General features: G+C 37.3%; 1 protein-coding gene and 2 long non-coding RNA genes across 4 annotated transcripts; 1 reads left to right on the forward strand and 2 right to left on the reverse strand.

Annotated features, from left to right (window-relative positions):
* The first annotated feature begins 898 nt into the window (after positions 1-898).
* LOC307163453 (uncharacterized protein) lies at positions 899-20,083 on the forward strand. Its single transcript, XM_079879492.1, has 41 exons — positions 899-991; positions 1,693-1,760; positions 1,855-1,923; positions 2,344-2,376; positions 3,481-3,522; positions 3,832-3,873; positions 4,061-4,099; positions 4,655-4,693; positions 4,840-4,890; positions 4,978-5,028; positions 5,680-5,733; positions 5,824-5,862; positions 6,324-6,470; positions 7,108-7,140; positions 7,247-7,285; positions 7,393-7,416; positions 7,512-7,559; positions 7,672-7,716; positions 7,831-7,875; positions 8,012-8,056; positions 8,143-8,190; positions 8,266-8,301; positions 8,655-8,714; positions 9,387-9,434; positions 9,572-9,619; positions 10,823-10,882; positions 11,200-11,244; positions 11,425-11,466; positions 11,546-11,575; positions 11,683-11,730; positions 13,008-13,043; positions 13,126-13,179; positions 13,924-13,968; positions 14,071-14,121; positions 14,193-14,237; positions 14,323-14,355; positions 15,030-15,074; positions 15,371-15,424; positions 16,331-16,366; positions 16,578-16,622; positions 19,591-20,083. The coding sequence occupies exons 1-41, from the start codon at positions 981-983 to the stop codon at positions 19,623-19,625; spliced, it is 1,908 nt and encodes a 635-aa protein (XP_079735618.1). The 5' UTR covers positions 899-980; the 3' UTR covers positions 19,626-20,083.
* Positions 5,675-6,366, reverse strand: LOC307163455. Its single transcript, XR_013822080.1, has 3 exons — positions 6,292-6,366; positions 5,802-5,856; positions 5,675-5,730 (listed from the first exon to the last, which is right to left on the reverse strand). It is a non-coding gene; the product is annotated as an uncharacterized lncRNA (long non-coding RNA).
* On the reverse strand, positions 6,385-13,073 carry LOC307163454. Of its 2 annotated transcripts, XR_013822079.1 has the most exons (5): positions 12,996-13,073; positions 11,273-11,448; positions 7,460-7,531; positions 7,193-7,319; positions 6,385-6,464 (listed from the first exon to the last, which is right to left on the reverse strand). It is a non-coding gene; the product is annotated as an uncharacterized lncRNA (long non-coding RNA). The 2 variants fall into 2 exon arrangements; XR_013822078.1 differs by lacking the exon at positions 7,460-7,531.
* Positions 20,084-20,249: the final 166 nt, after the last annotated feature.

Below are 20,249 nucleotides of genomic sequence, written 5' to 3' on the forward strand. Positions count from 1 at the left end.
ATTTTTATATAGCATGTTAAAATTGTAAATTTTTGAAGGTGAGCAAAAACGCACCGTTTTGTGTCTGTTCCTTTAAATGCAAATGAGCTGCTGCTCCCGGCACATAATAATCAGAAATGTTTCTTGAGCATTAAATCAGCATATTAGAATGATTTTTGAAGGATCATGTGACACTGAAGACTGGAGTAATGATGCTGAAAATACAGCTTTGATCATATAGGAATAAATGACATTTTAATATATATTCAGATAGAAAGCAGTTATTTTGCATTATAAAAATATTTCACAATATTACTGTTTTCACTTTCATTTTTGATTAAATAAATGCAGCCGTGGTGAGAATAAGAGACCTTTCAAAAACATTATCCCAAACCTTTGACAGAGTGCAAACACTTAATCATAAACTCATCCATTTTTTTGAGTAAAAGGGATCATATTTGTTTAAAGTGCTAAAGCACAAAGAAGCACCTGGAAAGCTCTGATCTTAAACTCAGGTCATCATGCTCAGATGAGAGAAACCCAGTAAGACCCTGTGGTTGCTGTGGTGTTGCGTAGGCTGGCTGTGCCCTCCACTGGCTGATCCGCCTTACTGATCCCACTGCCGGCCCGAGAGGATGATGGGACATGCCATACATAAAGACCTTTTTATCTTAATCTTCGGCATCATTAGTCAACAGCCAATGTCCAGTACATATTCATCAGCATTTCTGCATTGTAATGCGAAGACTGCAGATCTGATCTGAAAATGAATTATGAATTTAAAAACGTCGCAGGACTCACCTGTGCTTTCATTCTTCAGAGGGAGTAGTTTGAATGGCACGGGTTGGGGTTAGACATCAAGTCCTGCCCCTTAACAAGATGGGGGGCTGGAAGGGTATAAAATGTATTTTGGTGCCCAGTCAAGCATAAGGAAGTCAAGAGCACGTTTGCTGGTTGCTTTATGTCTGCTGCACAGTTTCCCACATAAACCTGTGCTAAAGATGCTGTCACGGTAAGTCAATGGCGTTTGATTTATAAGAACCGGTCTGACTCTTAAATTGACTTCATTGATTATAGTGGAACAATTGATAGCTAATTAATCAATATATAGCAGAGAGGAGCTGTGGATTTTTTTATTAAGGTGCTTGTATGAGGACATTCATTCATTTGGCAGATGCTTTTATCTAAAGTGACTTTACATTGAAGGTATATGGATCAATTCTCGCATTCCCTTGGAATCAAACCCATGACTTTGGTGTTGCAAGCACTACAAAAGCATGTTTTATGTAGGATTTGTGTTTAATAATTTTGCATTTCAATGACATTTGCATATGACTTATATCTGGTTATACTTTAGAGTCTGTGCTATTTTGATGTTGTGAGTCTCATTAAGTGATATACTGTCCAATTACAGCTGTGCTTTCTGAATATTATAATACTTTAGCATAAAAATATGTATCTTGTAAACTCAGTGCTAAGTATTGCTTTTAAGCCGTATTTGTATTTTTTTAAAAACACCCAAGCACTGAATTTACTATCCATATTAAAAGCATACATTTCTCAAGAGAATAGTTGGCCATTTTCAAAGCTGTTATTGAGAATATTCATGATAAATTGCATGATATATACCCTAAACAGCATCTAACTTAGATTTGGGGGGTCATTTTGCTTCACGTTTGCTCATTCTGGACTCTTATCGCTTTGCTTTCACAGAAATCTTGTAATTGCTTCAGTGGCTGTTGTGTTTCTGGCGTCCACCATATCAACGGCTCCTGTTGAAGGTACGAGCTCTTCTCCCAGAGGGCTTGATTTAATGACACACTCTTGTGTTTAGCATACAGCGGCCACACGTATTTACACGATCTCTCCGGACAGATAAGGAGCCCGAGGAAAATGACTTTGAGGCTGAAGAGGGTGAAGAAGAACTGTCTGAGGAGGAAGATGGTAGGAGATGATGGTCTTTTAGATAGTAAAATAATTAAAATGTCCCGAGGAGAGCTGATCGTACCACATGAGAAACCTCATATTGTGGGCAATTTGATATGACATGATCCTGCAAAAGGACAAAATGAGAAGTTAATACTATAACGTTCATGATAAATAGTTTCTTGAATCGTTTTTTAAAATACGTTAAGCTTCATAAACCCAGTTTTTAACACCATTAAAGTGAGCAAAGCAACAGTTTCTAGGAGAAAATAAAAGAGCCTTTAAATGACAATGAATGTGAATCCTAAACTCAGTGGACTCGTGTAATATTCTGATAACAGTCAGCAGATCTGTGAGGGATTCAGGACAGAAAGAGGAGAAGGGCAAAACAAAGGAGCGGTTGTTATAAACTGTATCGATTTTCCCTTTTCTTCACAGATGATGATGACTCCAAAGGTCAGCATATGAAGGGTGGGTGACAAGTTCACAACTTACCACCATTGTGCAAAACCTCAGTCATCTCTAATAATCACATAATGAGTCATAATTTGCTTTAAAAGTCAGTCTTTCTTAATGAGGCTGAGCTATATACATTTGGGGTTCTGCAATAATCACATCAAAAATTACACTTACAAAAAAGTACAATGGTATTATTTCTTGTATAATGTGCTTTTGGACTAGTTGTCATACCTCGTTCATTATGATTTTAAAGTACCATGTTGTATAAATATGGTAATCATACAGTATCATTAAAGTAGCATGCTGCCATATTCTGGACATGATAGCATGGTACAACCATGTTGTAGTTTTTTGGAAAGTATGCTATTCTTTGAACAACCATAGTACAGTGATGGTAATATTACCAAAATATGTAATATTTACAAAAGTTTTTCCATTGGATTTCATTGGAATACCATAGTATAACCATCTGATACAACCAAGGGTACCACAGTACTTTTTGTAAGGTAATTAAGATACACTACCGTTTAAGTTTGGGGTCTGTAAGATTTTTTTAAAGAGTCTCTTCTGCTCACCAAGGCTGCATTTATTTGATCAAAAAATACACTAAAAACAGTCATTTTGTGAAATATTATTACAATTTTAAATAACTGTTTTTTATTCAATTTTAAAATTGAATTTTCAGCATCATTACTCCAGTCTTCAGTGTCACATGATCCTTCAGAAATCATTCTAATATGATAATGATTTGCTGCTCAAGAAACATTTCTGATTATTATCAATGTTAAAAAACAGCATTTATTTGAAATAGAAATCTTACAGACCCCAAATATTCCAGAAGTATAAATTACAAATGTGAATAAAGACTAAAAACTGACAAAGACGCAACAAAAAGAAACTAAAATCATATCTAAAATGCTCATAAAAGCCTATAAAAGCAACTTAAAATGTATATAACTGGTTTACACGAGATGCAAACCCCCTTAAGCGCATGTAAAAAGAGAGTTTCTGTTCTTCCAGAGGGCCACCTGGCCGAAACTGATTGATTGACCTGTGAGAAATGATCTCTGGGAATCTTAAGAATATGTTTCTTGTTCCTCTCCCTCTTTCCCAAAGGAGCCGGATCGCAGCAGGCCACTGCAGCACCCAAAGGCTTGGGTAAGGTGAAGCTAATCCTCTTTAGAGCTGGAGGTAGAGAACACTGAACCTCTCAGCACTGGAAAATAGTTCACTGGGTGCACCCTACTCAGAAAGCAAAGCCAATCGGTACTTAATCTGGTTTAGGGATCAGGTATGTGGAGATTTTGCCACAGTGGCTGAACGGCATTGCTCGATTTATTAATAAACGTGGAAAGATGAAACATCATCAGCCACCTCAGGTGCACGGGCCTAGCGCAGTGAGAGGGCATGTTTGTGGGACTGATGTTTCGGGGCCTTGTTTAGACTGAAAGGCTGTTTTTCTCCAAGGTATGACTCCTGGCAGCGGCGTCGCGGGCGAATCCCCAAATGGTAAGGAAAGTCTACTCGATAACGCAAAAACAAGTTCTTTAAAACCTGTTCGGAGTGCATTAGCCTCTCATGGCCTCTGGTGAAAGGTGAATTTGTTGGAAGTTAAATGGCCACTTTTCAGGCCTCGCTTTTCTGTTCCTGAAGTCCAATACATCTTTTGACAAAAACCTTTGCTCTTGTTTCCCAGGTCAGAAACTTAATGGTGGCACTCAAACTGGCCAAGTCTGTAAGTGTGAACCTGATCTATCAGGGGCAAAACTTTCACACAAGCCCTACTTTAGAAGAGCAACACAGACTGACCCTGTGTAGAAAACACCCCAGCTTTAGAAAAACACGTTTCGCTCATTGCATTATGAAAACGCTATTTCTGAACATTCAATTTGTTTAAAAAAAGCTTTTTCTTGGTTATGTGAACGCACTTTATGGGAACATTTCATTTTGCAAACATTATGGGAATGTTACTTTTGAATGTTCTCTAAACATTTAAAAATCAGAAGAAGAAAAAAGTTCATTATGTATCAGTATTAATGTTAAAGGAAGAATGTTCGTTCGTAACTTTGAGAGAACCTTGCCAGAACGTTAGCCAAAGTTCTGTGGTGCTATTGAGAGTATTCATTGTCCATATTTACTGTGGTCTTTTTAGTCCTCATGACCTCGTGTTGTTTTCTGAAGAAACTGTTTTGTTTTTATCCATTGAATATGCTAAAAATGACAGTACGGTTGACTTTGATATCTTCTCTCTCATGTCCAATAAGAAAGTATAAGTGTTTTGTCATTCCAGCATCAAGCAGCACATCAGCAGCTTCAGATGGAGCAAACGGTAACCAGCATCAGTCAGAATAATAATGTTTTGTTGTTCATTTAACTGCTTGTCATTGGATTACTGAAGCCTTTTTCAGACGGACGACAGTGTTTTATTACTGTAGAAAGAATGGCCTCTCAGTAATGCGTCTGTGTGTGTTACAGGAAGTAACGGTAGAGATGGTTACTCTCGCCCGCCTGGATCAAGTTCTCATGGTACGGTATTCGCCTGTGGTAAACATGCTTTCCTTTTGTTTTTACCCTGACAAGTTTTCCTAATCACCGTATGTATTTCACTTACAGGTGCAAGTTACGATGGACAAGAGGGGTCCAAATCAGAGATTGTTCCTTCAGGTACCCCATCACTGATTTTGACCTGAAAAACAAACATATAGCAAGTAAAAATTACACATTCAACAATACTTTAATACTAAATGCCATATTGTGCACTATATTCAATACAAATATTACATTTTATATAATAAAAGTGTATACAATATAATTAAACATATAATTAATATACACTACTGCTCAAAAGTTTGAGGTCAAGACATTTATGTATTTAAAAGAAGACTTATGCTCATCAAGGCTCCATTTATTTGATCAAAAATACAGTAAAATCAGTAATATTGTGAAATATTGTTGCAATTTAAAATAACTGTTTTCTATGTGAATTTATTCATGTAATCAAAGCTGAATTTTCAGCATCATTACTCCAGTCTTCAGTGTCACATGATCCTTCAGAAATCATTCTAATATGATGATTTGATGCTCAAGAAACATTTATGATTATCAAATATGATTATCGTGCTGCTTCATATTTTTGTGGAAACTAATCAATGAGTAGAAAATTCAAAAGAACACCGTTTATTTGAAATATTTTGTAACATTATCAATGTCTTTACTGTCATCCTTTCTAAATAAAAGTAGTAATTTCTTTCAAAAAATTTAAACTTTTGAACAGTAGTGTATAACATGACGAGTAACCAGAGAAACTGTTCTCAGGTGTAGGAGCTGGAGGAACGGGTGCTAATGGAGGTTCAGGATCAAAAGTCCCTGGTAATTACATTCAGAAACCTTGAAATTATTGTTCAAAATAGGATATTTCAAAGAATTTAGAAACTTACTAATAAATTGAATGCGATTCAGGCACAGACGGGGGAGTCCATTCAGTGTCCATTTCTGTTGGTAAGAGATCGATCTGTTTATATTGGCAAGCAGGGTTTATATTATATTTTATAATTTGTTTATATTATGCACACCAAATCATAACATATCCAAAGGCCTAATAATATTGGAATATTCTCTAAAACTTTACTTGAAGCCTTCATATATAATGCATTATGTAAGTATTTTTAATGCATTAATTATGCCTTGTAATGCACATTATAATGCATTGTGTGATCTCATGAATTGTAACCACAAAGTGAAATTCATTAAAACACATGAGAATCAACCAATTTCAGATGTAGCACGGAATCTGCAGATATTATAATGCATTTTCACTTTGGTTACATTTATATAATGCATTATAATGTATTATACATAGAGTCTGCAAGAAATGTGTTCATGAATATTCTAGTGCATGAAAAAGTGGGGGTTAATCTTTTTACGCACCACATAATGTGATATCTTTGTCAATCTCACAGTGCCATCAGGTCAAGGGTCATCAGGCCACATAGCAGCAGGTCATGGGTCAACAATGTCATCCAGCCACACGTTTGACCGACCATCAGCAGGGCAGACGTCAGGTGGTGTGGGGGTCGTTTCCTCCGAGGTCCAATCACAGCCTAAAGGTATTAAGATCGAAACGATCAAATGTAAGACTTACATGGTGACCTCTTCATGAAAGAGCACATGTTATGCTTTTTTACATTTTCAACCTTCTTTAGTGTGTAATGTTACAAAGCACAAAGTCCCTCCAGCAGGAGTTATTCTCTATATCAGTGTTTCTAAACTCCCTGAAACGCCTCCATTGTAGTCTTGAGCTTTCTTCCGGGAACGAACACATCACAATATTCCTCATTTAAATAATTCCCGCCCATGACATACGCAAAATAAAGGTGCGGGGCCTGATTGAGATAGTTAGTAGTGTGTTAAAACTCACAGTTATGGTAAGGGGCGGGGCATTTACCAAACACGCTCAAAGCGTTTGACCAATCACAACACACTGCTCTAGCCGACCAATCAGAGCACATTGTGCTTTTCAGAAGGAGGGGCTTCATAGAGACAGGAACTAAGAGTGTTACTGACAGACTGTGAAGAGAGGAGCTGCAATAATGTACAATGTATAAAAAATAAGGTGTTTTTGAACATTCAAGCATGAAAACCTATTCTAGGTGACCCCAAAAACTTCGTAAAAGGGCATAATATGGCCTCTTTAAAATGATTTATAAGCAAAAGTTATAATAATTCTCTGTGCATTGTGTTCAGGGTCAGAGGGATTCTCTCCACAATATGAAAATGGTATGTGTATAACAGGATCTCTCTACTGTATATCATGAAGGTCATTTCTTACTTCTTAAATGCTGTACACACTTATACGAGAACAGATCTTGTCTTCTTGCATCAGGGGAAACGGCTCATGACGGATCTCAAATCGAGTCTCCAGGTGAAAAACGTCACAGTTTACACACACCGCTTACCTGAGGAAAACAAATGTTTTCTGGTAAATGATAACTGATGTCATACTGTATTCTTTTTGTCTTGTAAATCCAGAAATCCCAGAGATAGAATCTAACGGTGAGTATTATTGTGTGTTATAATAATAAACAATATTGTGCACCATATTAATCAGAATGAGCGATTTAGTCACGTTAATCGGGTTCCTCTCACAGGTAATGGGCACAAACAGCTCCTGAATGGAGGAGAAACAGGATTCACAGGTAAGGAAACAATGCTCTTTATGGACTGACATTTCACACAACATGAAACAGATAATAAAAATAACAGAAACAGATAATAAAAATAACAATATCTTTGCTGTTTTTAATGTAGGTTTGGATCATTTCATGCCAGGCACAACTCAGATTCAAGGAACAGGTATAAAAAACATGATTTAAAACCTGAACATGGAAGGACCATTAATTCCCAAGACCGTTTTCAGTTGTGATTTTAGTCCTCACATGTGCATCTTTTGTTTTGTGTACATCTCAGGTGGTTTTGATTCATTTGGCACAAGCCCCCATCTAGAAATTACAGGTAAACATCAGTTCAACTCTTCAGGCCTACAAAAACAAATTTTATTTTGTCAGTTGAATGTTACCGAGTTGAATCTATCAGTCAGTCAATGTGAGCATCAAAACAAACTGAATATAGCAGAAACTTTTCATTTCAGGCATAATAGACCAATCAAGCCATGACTTCCTTGTTGGCTTAATGGGTGAGCATTCCTTTATTCTCATTAGTTAGTGGAGGGAATATTGAATGCTGTTTCTCAGTTTGGACTCAGAATGTCTCCCTCTACAGGTGGAATAGGAGAGAGCTTTGGTCCAGACACCCAAACAGATGGTCTAGGTACGCTTTTAGACCTCTTAGACACTCCTCCAGACGTTCCGCCCACATGCCTAGTAACTGACGCTGTCTCAACAGATCACATGGGACTCGCATTTCAGGTGGATTCGGCAGGTAAGCGTTCACTTCACGTTGTCCATTTTTCATAACCAGAGAGGCTTGATGTTTATGGCTTTTGGGCTGCGGACACCAGAATTGCTTTCTGCTGATCTCATTGGCCTTGTAATAAACAGGACGTCCCGCACTAGTTAAATTTACATGATTTACATTTATGCCCATGCTGTGAAACGGCTCACATACGGCGCTGAGAGCCTTCCTCCAATCCGTCCAGCCGTCACGCTGTACTAATTATGGGCTGCACTGACAGAATAAACCAGCCAGTTTCTGTGTTCTACCTAATAATTTACTGAAAGATGACTGGTGTGAATCAAAGCTGTCTTTTCTCTCTCACTCGCTCTCCGTTCCAGCCGCTGGCCTGAGTCCAGGGCACCCGTCCAGTGGCGGCCCGGTTCTAGACGCTCCTCCAGGTAATGGCTGCTGGCTGCCGCTCTGGCCTCCTTTAGGTCCTGTAAATTCAGAGTGCTTTTACCCCAGTAGCCATGGGATTATCCCAGCACACGTCTAATAAACTCTGTCAGACTCACAGTCTTGACACGGGCTCCAAAGGGGGTGTAATGACAACTTTCAGAGACGTTTTTAGTGTCACGAGAGGTCACTGGGGTTTCATGCATCTGTATGGATTACACAGACTGATCACTGAAATCATAACTCAACTTACTGAATGAGTGTAGGAGAGTAGATGATAGACAAGACAGATAGACAGACAGACAGACAGATAGATAGATAGATAGATAGATAGATAGATAGATAGATAGATAGATAGATAGATAGATAGATAGATAGATAGATAGATAGATAGATAGATAGATAGATTGAGGTATAGATAGATAGATAGATAGATAGATAGATAGATAGATAGATAGAAAGGCAGACAGACAGATGATAGAACGATAGATAGATAGAACGATAGATAGATAGATAGATAGATAGAGGTATAGATAGATAGATAGATAGATAGATAGAGTTAGACAGCTGTGTACTCTGACTTTATAAAAAAATAGTGTGAATAAAAGAAAAATCATCTTATCTCATCTAATCAATAATTTACCTTGTTAACCGTCTCTTGTTGTGTATATCAGATTATGTCTCTGCTGACAGTGGGAATGGTGATTATACCCACTCAATCAGTAAGTGAAGTATTTGTCTGTTTACTCGCATTAGATTAATAGTGTGTTAACAGACAGGGCCGTAGCTGGGGTATCTGGGGTATATCCGGGCCCCAGTGCAGGTCAATATGTGGTTAAATAATCACTTGTGTCTTCAGGCACGTCTGATAATGGAGCCCAATCAAAATCACCGGCCGACACAACAGGTAAACTGATGTTGAACAACAATGCTGCATGGTCTGGTGAAGAGCGACTTAAAACAGAAACCCCCGGTTTCACAGACGAGGTTTAAGATAGTCCCAGACTTAAATGCAAGTTTGAGCTGTTTTAACTGAAAGCTACTTACACTGATATATCTTAAAGGTCCCGTTCTTCGTGATCCCATGTTTCAAACTTTAGTTAGTGTGTAATGTTGCTGTTAGAGCATAAATAATATCTGTAAAATTATAAAGCTCAAAGTTCAATGCCAAGCGAGATATTTTATTTAACAGAAGTCGCCTACATCGAACGGCCCGTTTGGACTACATCCCTCTACTTCCTTCTTTAATGACGTCAGTAGAACAGTTTTTTGACTAACCTCACCCACAGGAATGCTCCCTCAACTCTACCGAAATTCGTTTATGTACTTGCGCATTTCTTATAACTTACTGTGTTTACTCAGCTCTTGAGTAAATTTTCAGAAGTAAAACTGACGCTTCATCTTTTGTGTTATGTACAATAAACTTTATTAAACTCATCAGTATATGTTTGATCATCATTCGGACCTGGTCCGAAACAGCAGACTTGTAGGCTATTAATAAATAATGGATACATACAAGCAGATGACAAACAAATACGTTATAATAACCGTAATTAAACTACTAAACTATACCTGTTTCATCTCTATACAGCACTCTGACTCTGTAGGCATTATTGTCCGACTCGAAATGAACACCGTTACTGAGAGTTTCTGATATTATCATCATTCCGTGAGGTGAAATTGTCCTGAGAGACTGAGCGAGAGCTCATGAAGCTCCGCCCCCTGTGTCGTCCAGCAGCAGCTCATTTGCATTTAAAGGGCACACACTAAAACAGCGCGTTTTTCTGAGCCCCAAAAAATGACAATTTAAACATGCTGTAAAAAATTATCTGTTGGGTATTTTGAGCTGAAAATTCACATACACACTCTGGGGACATCAGAGACTTATTTTACATCTTGTGAAAAGGGGCATAATACGGGACCTTTAAAATATGTCAGTGCTATTGTTTTGTCTCGAGATGCACACCAGTAATGTTTCTTTCTAAGGCACATTTATAAAAGCGACTTAAATCTCCAAATTAAACTCAGGCCTAATCCTGGCTGAATCTAAACCCTGTCTGTGGAACCAGGCCAAAGTGTGTTGAATCTAAAACCAGACTGATTTTTACAGATTCATCAGTAGTCTTTGACACAATGTCACATCTGGGTCATTCCTTCATAGACTATTCAGGTACGACACCTATTTTGCTAACACTTTACAATAAGGTCTTTATGCATTAACTAACATAACTTAAACAAACTATAAGCAATGTATTACAGCTTTAATCTTTGTCAATGTAACTTAACAAAAATGCAATAGTTCATGTTAGTAGTGCAAGAATTAATGTTAACAGATATAACTTTGACTTTCAATGAAAAATACTTTAATAATCTTATTAATATTAACTAAAGTAGGTAACTAATGTTAATAAAAGGAACCTTATTGTAAAGTGTATTTTCAATATAGACATGAGACATGATGTTCATCTGTCGTGTTGTTCTCCTCAGAAGGCGGGGCCGATAATAATGGTGCAGATTCACCCGATACGAACGGTAAGCTCCTGTCAACATGTCAACTCACCTTTCCTTTCTGGAAAATGAATGCTACTTTTGCATGGTTTCTAGCTGGTCCAAGCTGGTTGAGATGGTTGACATTGACAACCTGGTTTGTCCAGCAGGGATATGATGATCATACGACATTATTTTGACACATCATTTATCTCTGCATTCCAGGAAACGGAAATGGTCGGCACAAACCTATAGACATACAGAAAGGTACGTTCATACCTCTATAAAAGCATTTAAAACATCTAAAAGAGAGAGAACTGCAGTGTGTGTCTGGATTCGTTCACAGGTGACCCTCCAGCCGTTCATCTCGACGTCAGTATGTGTCTAGCAATAAAACACACAACTAATCAATCAACACACAATCACAACATCATGTTATTGACAGAGTAATATCCTGGAATCAATGTGAATCTTTCCCGACAGGCGGAACAGGCCATCATGACGCTGCGACGGAGATGCATCACACAGCTGGTACTATATCAGCCGGCTCCATGACATCACTGAAACTCTATTGATTTGTTAGCCATAATTCAATTTTTATGCGTCTTCTCTTGGCTAGTCGGTCTATAACCAGTGGGGTTGCGTGGGTTTACCAAATGCCTGTGCTCAACACGGAAAATATTTCTCACGGCAGGTTTAAAGCCGCCTGGAAATCCCAATCAAAGATTTGTGGCTTTTGGTGCACGTCTGTAACCCTAACAATATCAATATCTATATATTAAAGTTGATGAAATTAGTTAATATACACATTTAAAATGTAAGAATCATTTGATGTAACTAAAGCATATTATAGCTATTTAAAAAAGGACATGCTTTTTGATTGCAAAACTATGCTACAACACTTTATGGTGTCTTTAATGTAGCCAATATTTAATATAACTAATTTTGTAACAAACTATTTCCTCCATACACAACTGGTAATGAACAAATTAAGTCAATACCCTACAGGCAAAAAACATTGTTTTTTTCATGCACTGGTCAATATTGAGATTTTGCTTATATGACTTTTTTATTATTATTAATATTTTATTCCTAAAATATGGTGATTTTTTTAAGGCTGTTGACAATATTTTCTGATTTATTAAGGGATAAAAAGAGAGATTCTCTGTAAAAATCTTTAACTCGGATGATAAAACTGGCTTTATCCAATGTTCATATTTCTGTTCTAGAAATGGATGGAAATTACTGCATACTTAATTAGATAAAGCCTCATTTGCATATTTTAAACAACATTTCAGAAAACAAAACAGCTGTCTTAACTGGGGAAGTGTGGTGGTATCAGTTAAAATATTTTCCCTACTAACATGTGGCGTCTTCCCTTAAATTAAGTGTTCCAAAACCTAGTGGGTTGTTCCAAAACGTAGGCAGTATTATTTCATGGTTTTACTAAAATTATTATCTAAGGTATTTGTAGAGAAGAGATGAATAAAACCCATCCAAAATGGTGAAACTGAAAGATATGTTTAGGCCCTACCATAGATTATACTACCATACAAACTTTATCACAATGAATACTGAAAGTTATTTATAAAATAGTTTATTCTAATCAAAACAGACAAATATTTAAGCGTTTTATACTAATTAGGCTTGTGTCATTAGCTTAGCATCATGCTAACACCAAACTCATAACATGAATTGTGAGTTCAGTGTTTCTAGTCAGCAGCGGTTGATCTATTCTAGACAGCAATGCTGCTCTCTAGGTTTTGAAGCAGAGCTAATAAGTAATAATGACTTACTTGTCTGTACAGGAGACCAGCATGCCGTCAGCTCACATCCAGATGCAGGTCAGTGGCATCACATGAATCACCTTTGCGCAAATATTAGTCTAGTTAGCACCTTTAGAAATGCTATTTTTCTTATTTTCAGTTGGCGCACTTGATCTAGTTGATCACACCCTCAGCCCTTACGCTGACACGACTGGTAAGAAAGCATCCTTATTAAAATGTTTATAGGTTAAATAATAAACTTGATTTCTTTGTTTAATGCATCTCTCTTTTTACTTCTTTGCTTTTTATTATTTTTCATTTTTTATTGTATTTCTTATGCATCTACAGTGATTGTTATGAAAGCCCATCAGAAGGGAAAAAAAAACCCCTGCTTTTTTAGATAATAATAAAAAGTCAAAATTATGACATACAGCCATTTATGAGATTAAAAATTGAAATTATGAAATTAAAATTGAAAAAACTTATGTAAAAAAAGATTTGTACAAATTCTGACAGATCTTATGATATTAAAAAGTAAAAATTATGACAAATCGAAATAATGACATACTAAATCATACTTATGAGATTAAAAAGTTATAATTTTGACATAGACTACTAAAACGAAATGATGAAATACTAAATTATGATTATGAGAAAGCCAATACTGTGAGAAAAGGTCAAAATTATGAGATAAGAAGACAAATTTATGACATACTAAGTAAATGATCACATACTAAGTCAATTATTACTGTCATATGAGATTAAAGTTGAAATTATGATATAAGAAGTTATGACTAATAATAATGATGACTTTTTAATTTCAACTTTTTAATTCAAAATTTGGCTTCCACAGATTGTTGTATGATTCTTTTTAAAGTCTTTTTATGTAAAGCACTTTAAATTTTCATTGTGTATGAAATATGCTATATAAATAAACTTTGTTTCGCCCCTCTAAAAGGACTTGACGGTGTCACCGGTGGAAGTGCGCAGACAGATATGGCAGGTATTATCTTTGAAATTTTTACCAAACATATTGAATAAATCCACCATGAGTGATTGTAAAAGCAGCATTGGTGTGTAATAACGGAGCTGTCGCTGTGATCAGGTGTGGCGGGTGATCCGGTGACTGAAGGACAGGCTCAAACAGACGTGACAGGTGAGTAAACAACATGCAAATGAGTACTTTAAGTAGTAATTATTTACAACATGCTATTTCCTGTTATTCAGGGCAGGGACACCTAGCTGTGACTGACGGCATGCCGAATTACACAGGTAACCACGTTTCGTCAGTTCATCCAGACACATGTCAGTCTATCAGGGCAGGGTTTCATGTGTAGTGTGTGTTTCTGAAAAGCAGATTCTGTTCATGCAACTGGGACTGGATTCACAGGTGAGTTACCTTTAGTTTAACACACACACACACACCATGGTCTGTCTGAATACCGTTTAATGCACAGGTAGTTCCAGTCTGTTTAATCACCATTCTATATTAATGTGCTGAAGCACACACACACTCACACACACACACAACAAGGGAGTAACTTTGCTGTTTTTGAAGTAATTAAACTTTCAGTTTCATTTTAAGTTGAGAGAGACTCTGCACAGATGCAGGTAATTCACACGCACATCTCTCTCTCTCTCTCTCTCTCTGGATTTTTAATTCAGATAGTGCTGTAATTCTTTCAAATACATTTAATCTTTCTGCACTAGCTACTTTTATCGATGCGTCTGATTCAAAGCGGGCAGAATGTTAGATCTGACGAGCCGTAACTGATGAAAATAACCGTACTTCCGGTCAAATATTGCACTGCAAACAATCAATAACACTTTTAACTTGTCAATGCTGGTAAATGACCATGGTATAAGCGGGATAATCCACGGCTAACTGTGAATTAAACGATTTGAATGTGTTTCTGTGTATTCACGTCGTACATTAAAATCGTTTAATGCACTTACATACAGTATATACAAGGGTATGTTAAATAGTGTATATGTAATAATGAGCTTCATTAACAATTTCTTTATGATTTCTCTGGCATATCAATGTTCTTGTCAAACTTTCAGATGCCTCAGAGACACATAGTAGCATGGTTCAGACAGACTTACCAGGTAAATTACGTTTGAAAACATCTGTCTCGTCAGGTGGACTGACTATCCAGGTAAGCTGCCCTTATAAAAAATATACCATGGTAAACATAGTTTCTGCAGAGAATGACAGAAAGACACCGAAGGCCAGTTTGAAGGGAATTCTGTGTGATTTTGCAGTACAATAACAATGGGATTTTGGTGGAAACTATGATTACCATGGTCAGTTTTTTGCAAGGGTTCGCTTACAAAGCAGAAATTGTTTTAAAACATTATTAAAAAATCAAAATGAACCAAACCTTTCTTAAACTCAACTCCAGTCACAGGGGATCCATTCACAGGGGTTTCCTCACAGACAGACACCATGGGCACAGGTGAGTGACACACAACTACAACACAAACTACAAGGAAAAAATCTATTTTTTCAGCTGAACCTCAAGGGACTTTTGGGAGTCCAAGGAAGTTTATAACATATCTGCAATTTGCATATTATACACATTCATAACATTAATATTGTAATCAACAAGGGTGCAATTAATCAGTGCATTACATTTGATAATGTTACAACGGATTTGTATTTCAAATGAATGCTGTTCTTTTGAACTTTCTATTCATAAAAGAAACCTGAAAAAAAATGTTTCCACAAAATTATTAAGCAACAAAAAATGTTTTCAAGAATGATAACAATAAGAACCATTATTAATAATTGAGAACCAATAATAATCAAGCAGCAAATCATCATATTAGAATGATTTCTGAAGAATCATGTGACACTTGAAGACTGGAGTAATGATGCTGAAAATTCAGCTTTGATCACAGGAATAAATTACATTTTGAAATATAGTGAAGTAGAAAATTATTTTAAAATGTAATATTTCACAAGATTTCTGTTTTTACTGTATTGTTGATATATATATGTATATATACCGACTATCCAGGTAAGCTGCCCTTATGAAAATATACCAAAATATACCATGGTAAACATAGTATATACCATAAACATATTTATACAATAAATTATAAATTATTAAATTATATATATATTTTGTATAAATTACGTTTATTTTAATATTTTTTGTTTGCTTGGATCAATAACTCAACTGCGATAAAATATCTAGCCCCACAAAATAGATTCTTCATGTCAAATGTGTTTTTAAATCACACTACATCTCTAAACCTGCTTTACCTGCTAAACTGCATGTTAACAGGGTGAATTCATCAAATCAGTTGTTTTGATCTGAGCATCTCCAAATGTCACATGGTTTGTTCTCCTCTAACAGGCCAACCTGGTGCTACGGAACAGACACAGCCAGCTGGTAAGCTTCAATGGAGTTCACTTCAGTCACATGAATTATGATTCTGATGATGATCCGTATCTTGCTTTCACCTCCACCGCCATGCCAAAACTGTCATGGAAACTTATCATCCATAACCTTGTGAATAAATTCATGTCTGATGGAGATGCTGTGATGGTGAACAGATGCTCAACAGCTCTTCTCTTTTCTCTGTTTTGCTTGTTCTGTCCAGTATCAGCAGGTGAACAGTACCACACATCTGGTCAGGGTCCTGAAGGTGGGTCTGAAACTCTCCACACACACCGTTTCATGCTGAAATATCTATGCACTTCGCATATTCAGCAGAAGCATAATAAAACAAACGGTCCAAATCATCTCAGAAATATTATGTTTGAACCTTCATCATAAATTATACAGATGTTTGTTAATCGGGAATTATTTTAAGGTACACTACTGTTCAAAAGTTTGGGCTCAGTAAAATGTTCTTATTTAGCAAGGATGCATAAAATTGATCAAAAGTAACAGTACATGTATTTTTAAAAAGATTTCTAAAAGAAATGCCAGTTTCCACAAAATAGCATATATGCTATTTTATATATAATATACTATTACACACTAACAGGATGCAAACCGCTCTCTGTGCAATTTCGGTGCAAATAATATACGCAAGAGTAGGTTTACAGAGGACTTGCACAGATATCCGTTGTCCTCGTGTTTCATGAAAGATGCTCAATGAGTTTGGACACCACACCAAAAGCTTAAAGGGATAGTTCACCCAAAAATGAAGATTCTGTCATTAAATACTCACCCTCATGTCGTTCCAAAACCGTAAGACTTTCATCTTTAAAACACAATTGAATATATTTAAATGAAATCTGAGCGTTTTCTGTCCCTCCATTGACAGCTACGCAACTACCAGTTTGACGCTTCAAAAAGTTCATAAAGAGAACGTAAAGCTAATCCATATGATTTGAGTGGTTTAGTCCAAATTTTCTGAAGAGACACGATCGCTTTATATGATGAACAGATTGAAATTAGGCTTTTATTTACATTTAAACATTGATCACCGAACAAAAACAGAAGCTCAACTGAACCTGCTTGAGAAGTGAGAATGAACCTCATTGGTTCTCGCTGAAGCTCAAACGTGTTGCGTAACACGAGAATGAACCTCATTGGTTCTTGATGAAGCTCAAACGTGCTGCGCAACAAGAGAATGAACCTCATTGGTTCTTGCTGAAGCTCAAACGTGTTGCGTAACACGAGAATGAACCTCATTGGTTCTTGATGAAGCTCAAACATGTTGCGTAACACGAGAATGAACCTCATTGGTTCTCGCTGAAGCTCAAACGTGCTGCGTAACACGAGAATGAACCTCATTGGTTCTCGCTGAAGCTCAAACGTGCTGCGTAACAAGAGAATGAACCTCATTGGTTCTTGATGAAGCTCAAACGTGCTGCGCAACACGAGAATGAACTTCATTGGTTCTTGATGATGCTCAAACATGTTGCGTAACACGAAAATGAACCTCATTGGTTCTTGATGAAGCTCAAACATGTTGCGTAACACGAGAATGAACCTCATTGGTTCTTGATGAAGCTCAAACGTGCTGCTTAACACGAGAATGAACCTCATTGGTTCTTGCTGAAGCTCAAACGTGCTGCGCAACACGAGAATGAACCTCATTGGTTCTTGCTGAAGCTCAAACGTGCTGCGTAACACGAGAATGAACCTCATTGGTTCTTGCTGAAGCTCAAACGTGCTGCGTAACACGAGAATGAACCTCATTGGTTCTTGATGATGCTCAAACGTGCTGCGTAACACGAGAATGAACCTCATTGGTTCTTGATGATGCTCAAACGTGCTGCGTAACACGAGAATGAACCTCATTGGTTCTTGCTGAAGCTCAAACGTGCTGCGCAACACGAGAATGAACCTCATTGGTTCTTGCTGAAGCTCAAACGTGCTGCGTAACACGAGAATGAACCTCATTGGTTCTTGCTGAAGCTCAAACGTGCTGCGTAACACGAGAATGAACCTCATTGGTTCTTGCTGAAGCTCAAACGTGCTGCGTAACACGAGAATGAACCTCATTGGTTCTCGCTGAAGCTCAAACGTGCTGCGTAACACGAGAATGAACCTCATTGGTTCTTGCTGAAGCTCAAACGTGCTGCGTAACACGAGACTGAACCTCATTGGTTCTTGCTGAAGCTCAAACGTGCTGCGCAACACGAGAATGAACCTCATTGGTTCTTGCTGAAGCTCAAACGTGCTGCGTAACACGAGAATGAACCTCATTGGTTCTTGCTGAAGCTCAAACGTGCTGCGTAACACGAGACTGAACCTCATTGGTTCTTGATGATGCTCAAACGTGCTGCATAACACGAGAATGAACCTCATTGGTTCTTGCTGAAGCTCAAACGTGCTGCGTAACACGAGAATGAACCTCATTGGTTCTCGCTGAAGCTCAAACGTGCTGCGTAACACGAGAATGAACCTCATTGGTTCTCGCTGAAGCTCAAACGTGCTGCGTAACACGAGAATGAACCTCATTGGTTCTTGCAGAAGCTCAAACGTGCTGCGTAACACGAGAATGAACCTCATTGGTTCTTGCTGAAGCTCAAACGTGCTGCGTAACACGAGAATGAACCTCATTGGTTCTTGATGATGTTCAAACGTGCTGCGTAACACAAGAATGAACCTCATTGGTTCTTGCTGAAGCTCAAACGTGCTGCGTAACACAAGAATGAACCTCATTGGTTCTTGCTGAAGCTCAAACGTGCTGCGTAACACGAGAATGAACCTCATTGTTTCTCCCATGTCTGCTTGAGCTTCCGTTTACCACAACTGATGTGTGAGTTGATGAATGTTTATTAGTGAATAGAAGCCTAAATTAAATCTGTTGATCATATAAAGCGATCGAGTCTCTACAGAAAATTTGGACTAAACCGCTCGATTAATATGGATTAATTTTACAATCTCTTTATGAACTTTTTGAAGCTTCAAACTGGTAGTTGCTTAGCTGTCAATGGAGGGACAGAAAGCTCTCAGATTTCATCACAGCGATCTTCATTTGTGTTCTGAAGATGAACGAAAGTCTTACGGGTTTGTAACGACATGAGAGTGAGTAATTCATTTTTGGATGAACTAACCCTTTAAATCAAAAGCTGCACAATTTTCAGCTAGTAAATGAATGTCCTACTAGCTTGACCTCTGACCTCTGAACTGATCTCTGCACTTTCTGAAAGGTGCAGAAAATGTGGAACTGGAAGATACCTGCTGACTTCCACATGAAGCCGCGAGTGAGGTTTCTGCGCTACAGATTTCAGTGTACGGACCAGTACGCCTGGCAGAGGAACCGTGAACCCGCCCGCTAGACTTTAGCTCTCCTTTGTGTGTGTGTCCGTTTGTTTTATTTTTGACTATTTAAACATTCAGAGGATACTGTAACTTAACTTTTTATTGTGCCTGTTTATAAAAGTGCCCTGTAAGTATTTTATTCATTGGTGTGCAGAAACAAAAATCAAACTTTGAACGAGAAGTCACGATTTAAAACGTATTTTCAGATTAAATGCGCAGTGTAAATTTAATGAAAGTTTTCCCCCCTATAATGTCGCTACTGTATTTTCTTGCCTAGATGTTTGAGCACTATTCTTTACGAATGTCACAAATTGTATATTGCTGAATGTATGTCATTTGAAGATAATCTTTACATTAAATTGAACATCTATTTTGAACATCAAATTCAAATATTTGTCATTTTACCTGAGAAACGCACAACTTTATGAAGAACTCCACGAACATACCAGTTTGAATGGTGGTCCAAGGTGGTCTACCAACCAAACCAATCCAAACCAGGTTATCCAAGGTTGTCTACCAACCAAACCAATCCAAACCAGGTTATCCA

The sequence above is a fragment of the Squalius cephalus genome (genome assembly GCF_949319135.1).
Source record: "Squalius cephalus genome assembly, chromosome: 8".
NCBI lineage: Eukaryota > Metazoa > Chordata > Actinopteri > Cypriniformes > Leuciscidae > Squalius > Squalius cephalus.

Bases quoted from the DNA above. Each gene is read 5' to 3' on its own strand.
- LOC307163453 (XM_079879492.1), top strand. The intron at 7,286-7,392 runs GTGAAAAACGTC...TTGTAAATCCAG, and splicing joins ATCTCAAATCGAGTCTCCAG to AAATCCCAGAGATAGAATCT. The intron at 15,425-16,330 runs GTGAGTGACACA...CTCCTCTAACAG, and splicing joins GACAGACACCATGGGCACAG to GCCAACCTGGTGCTACGGAA.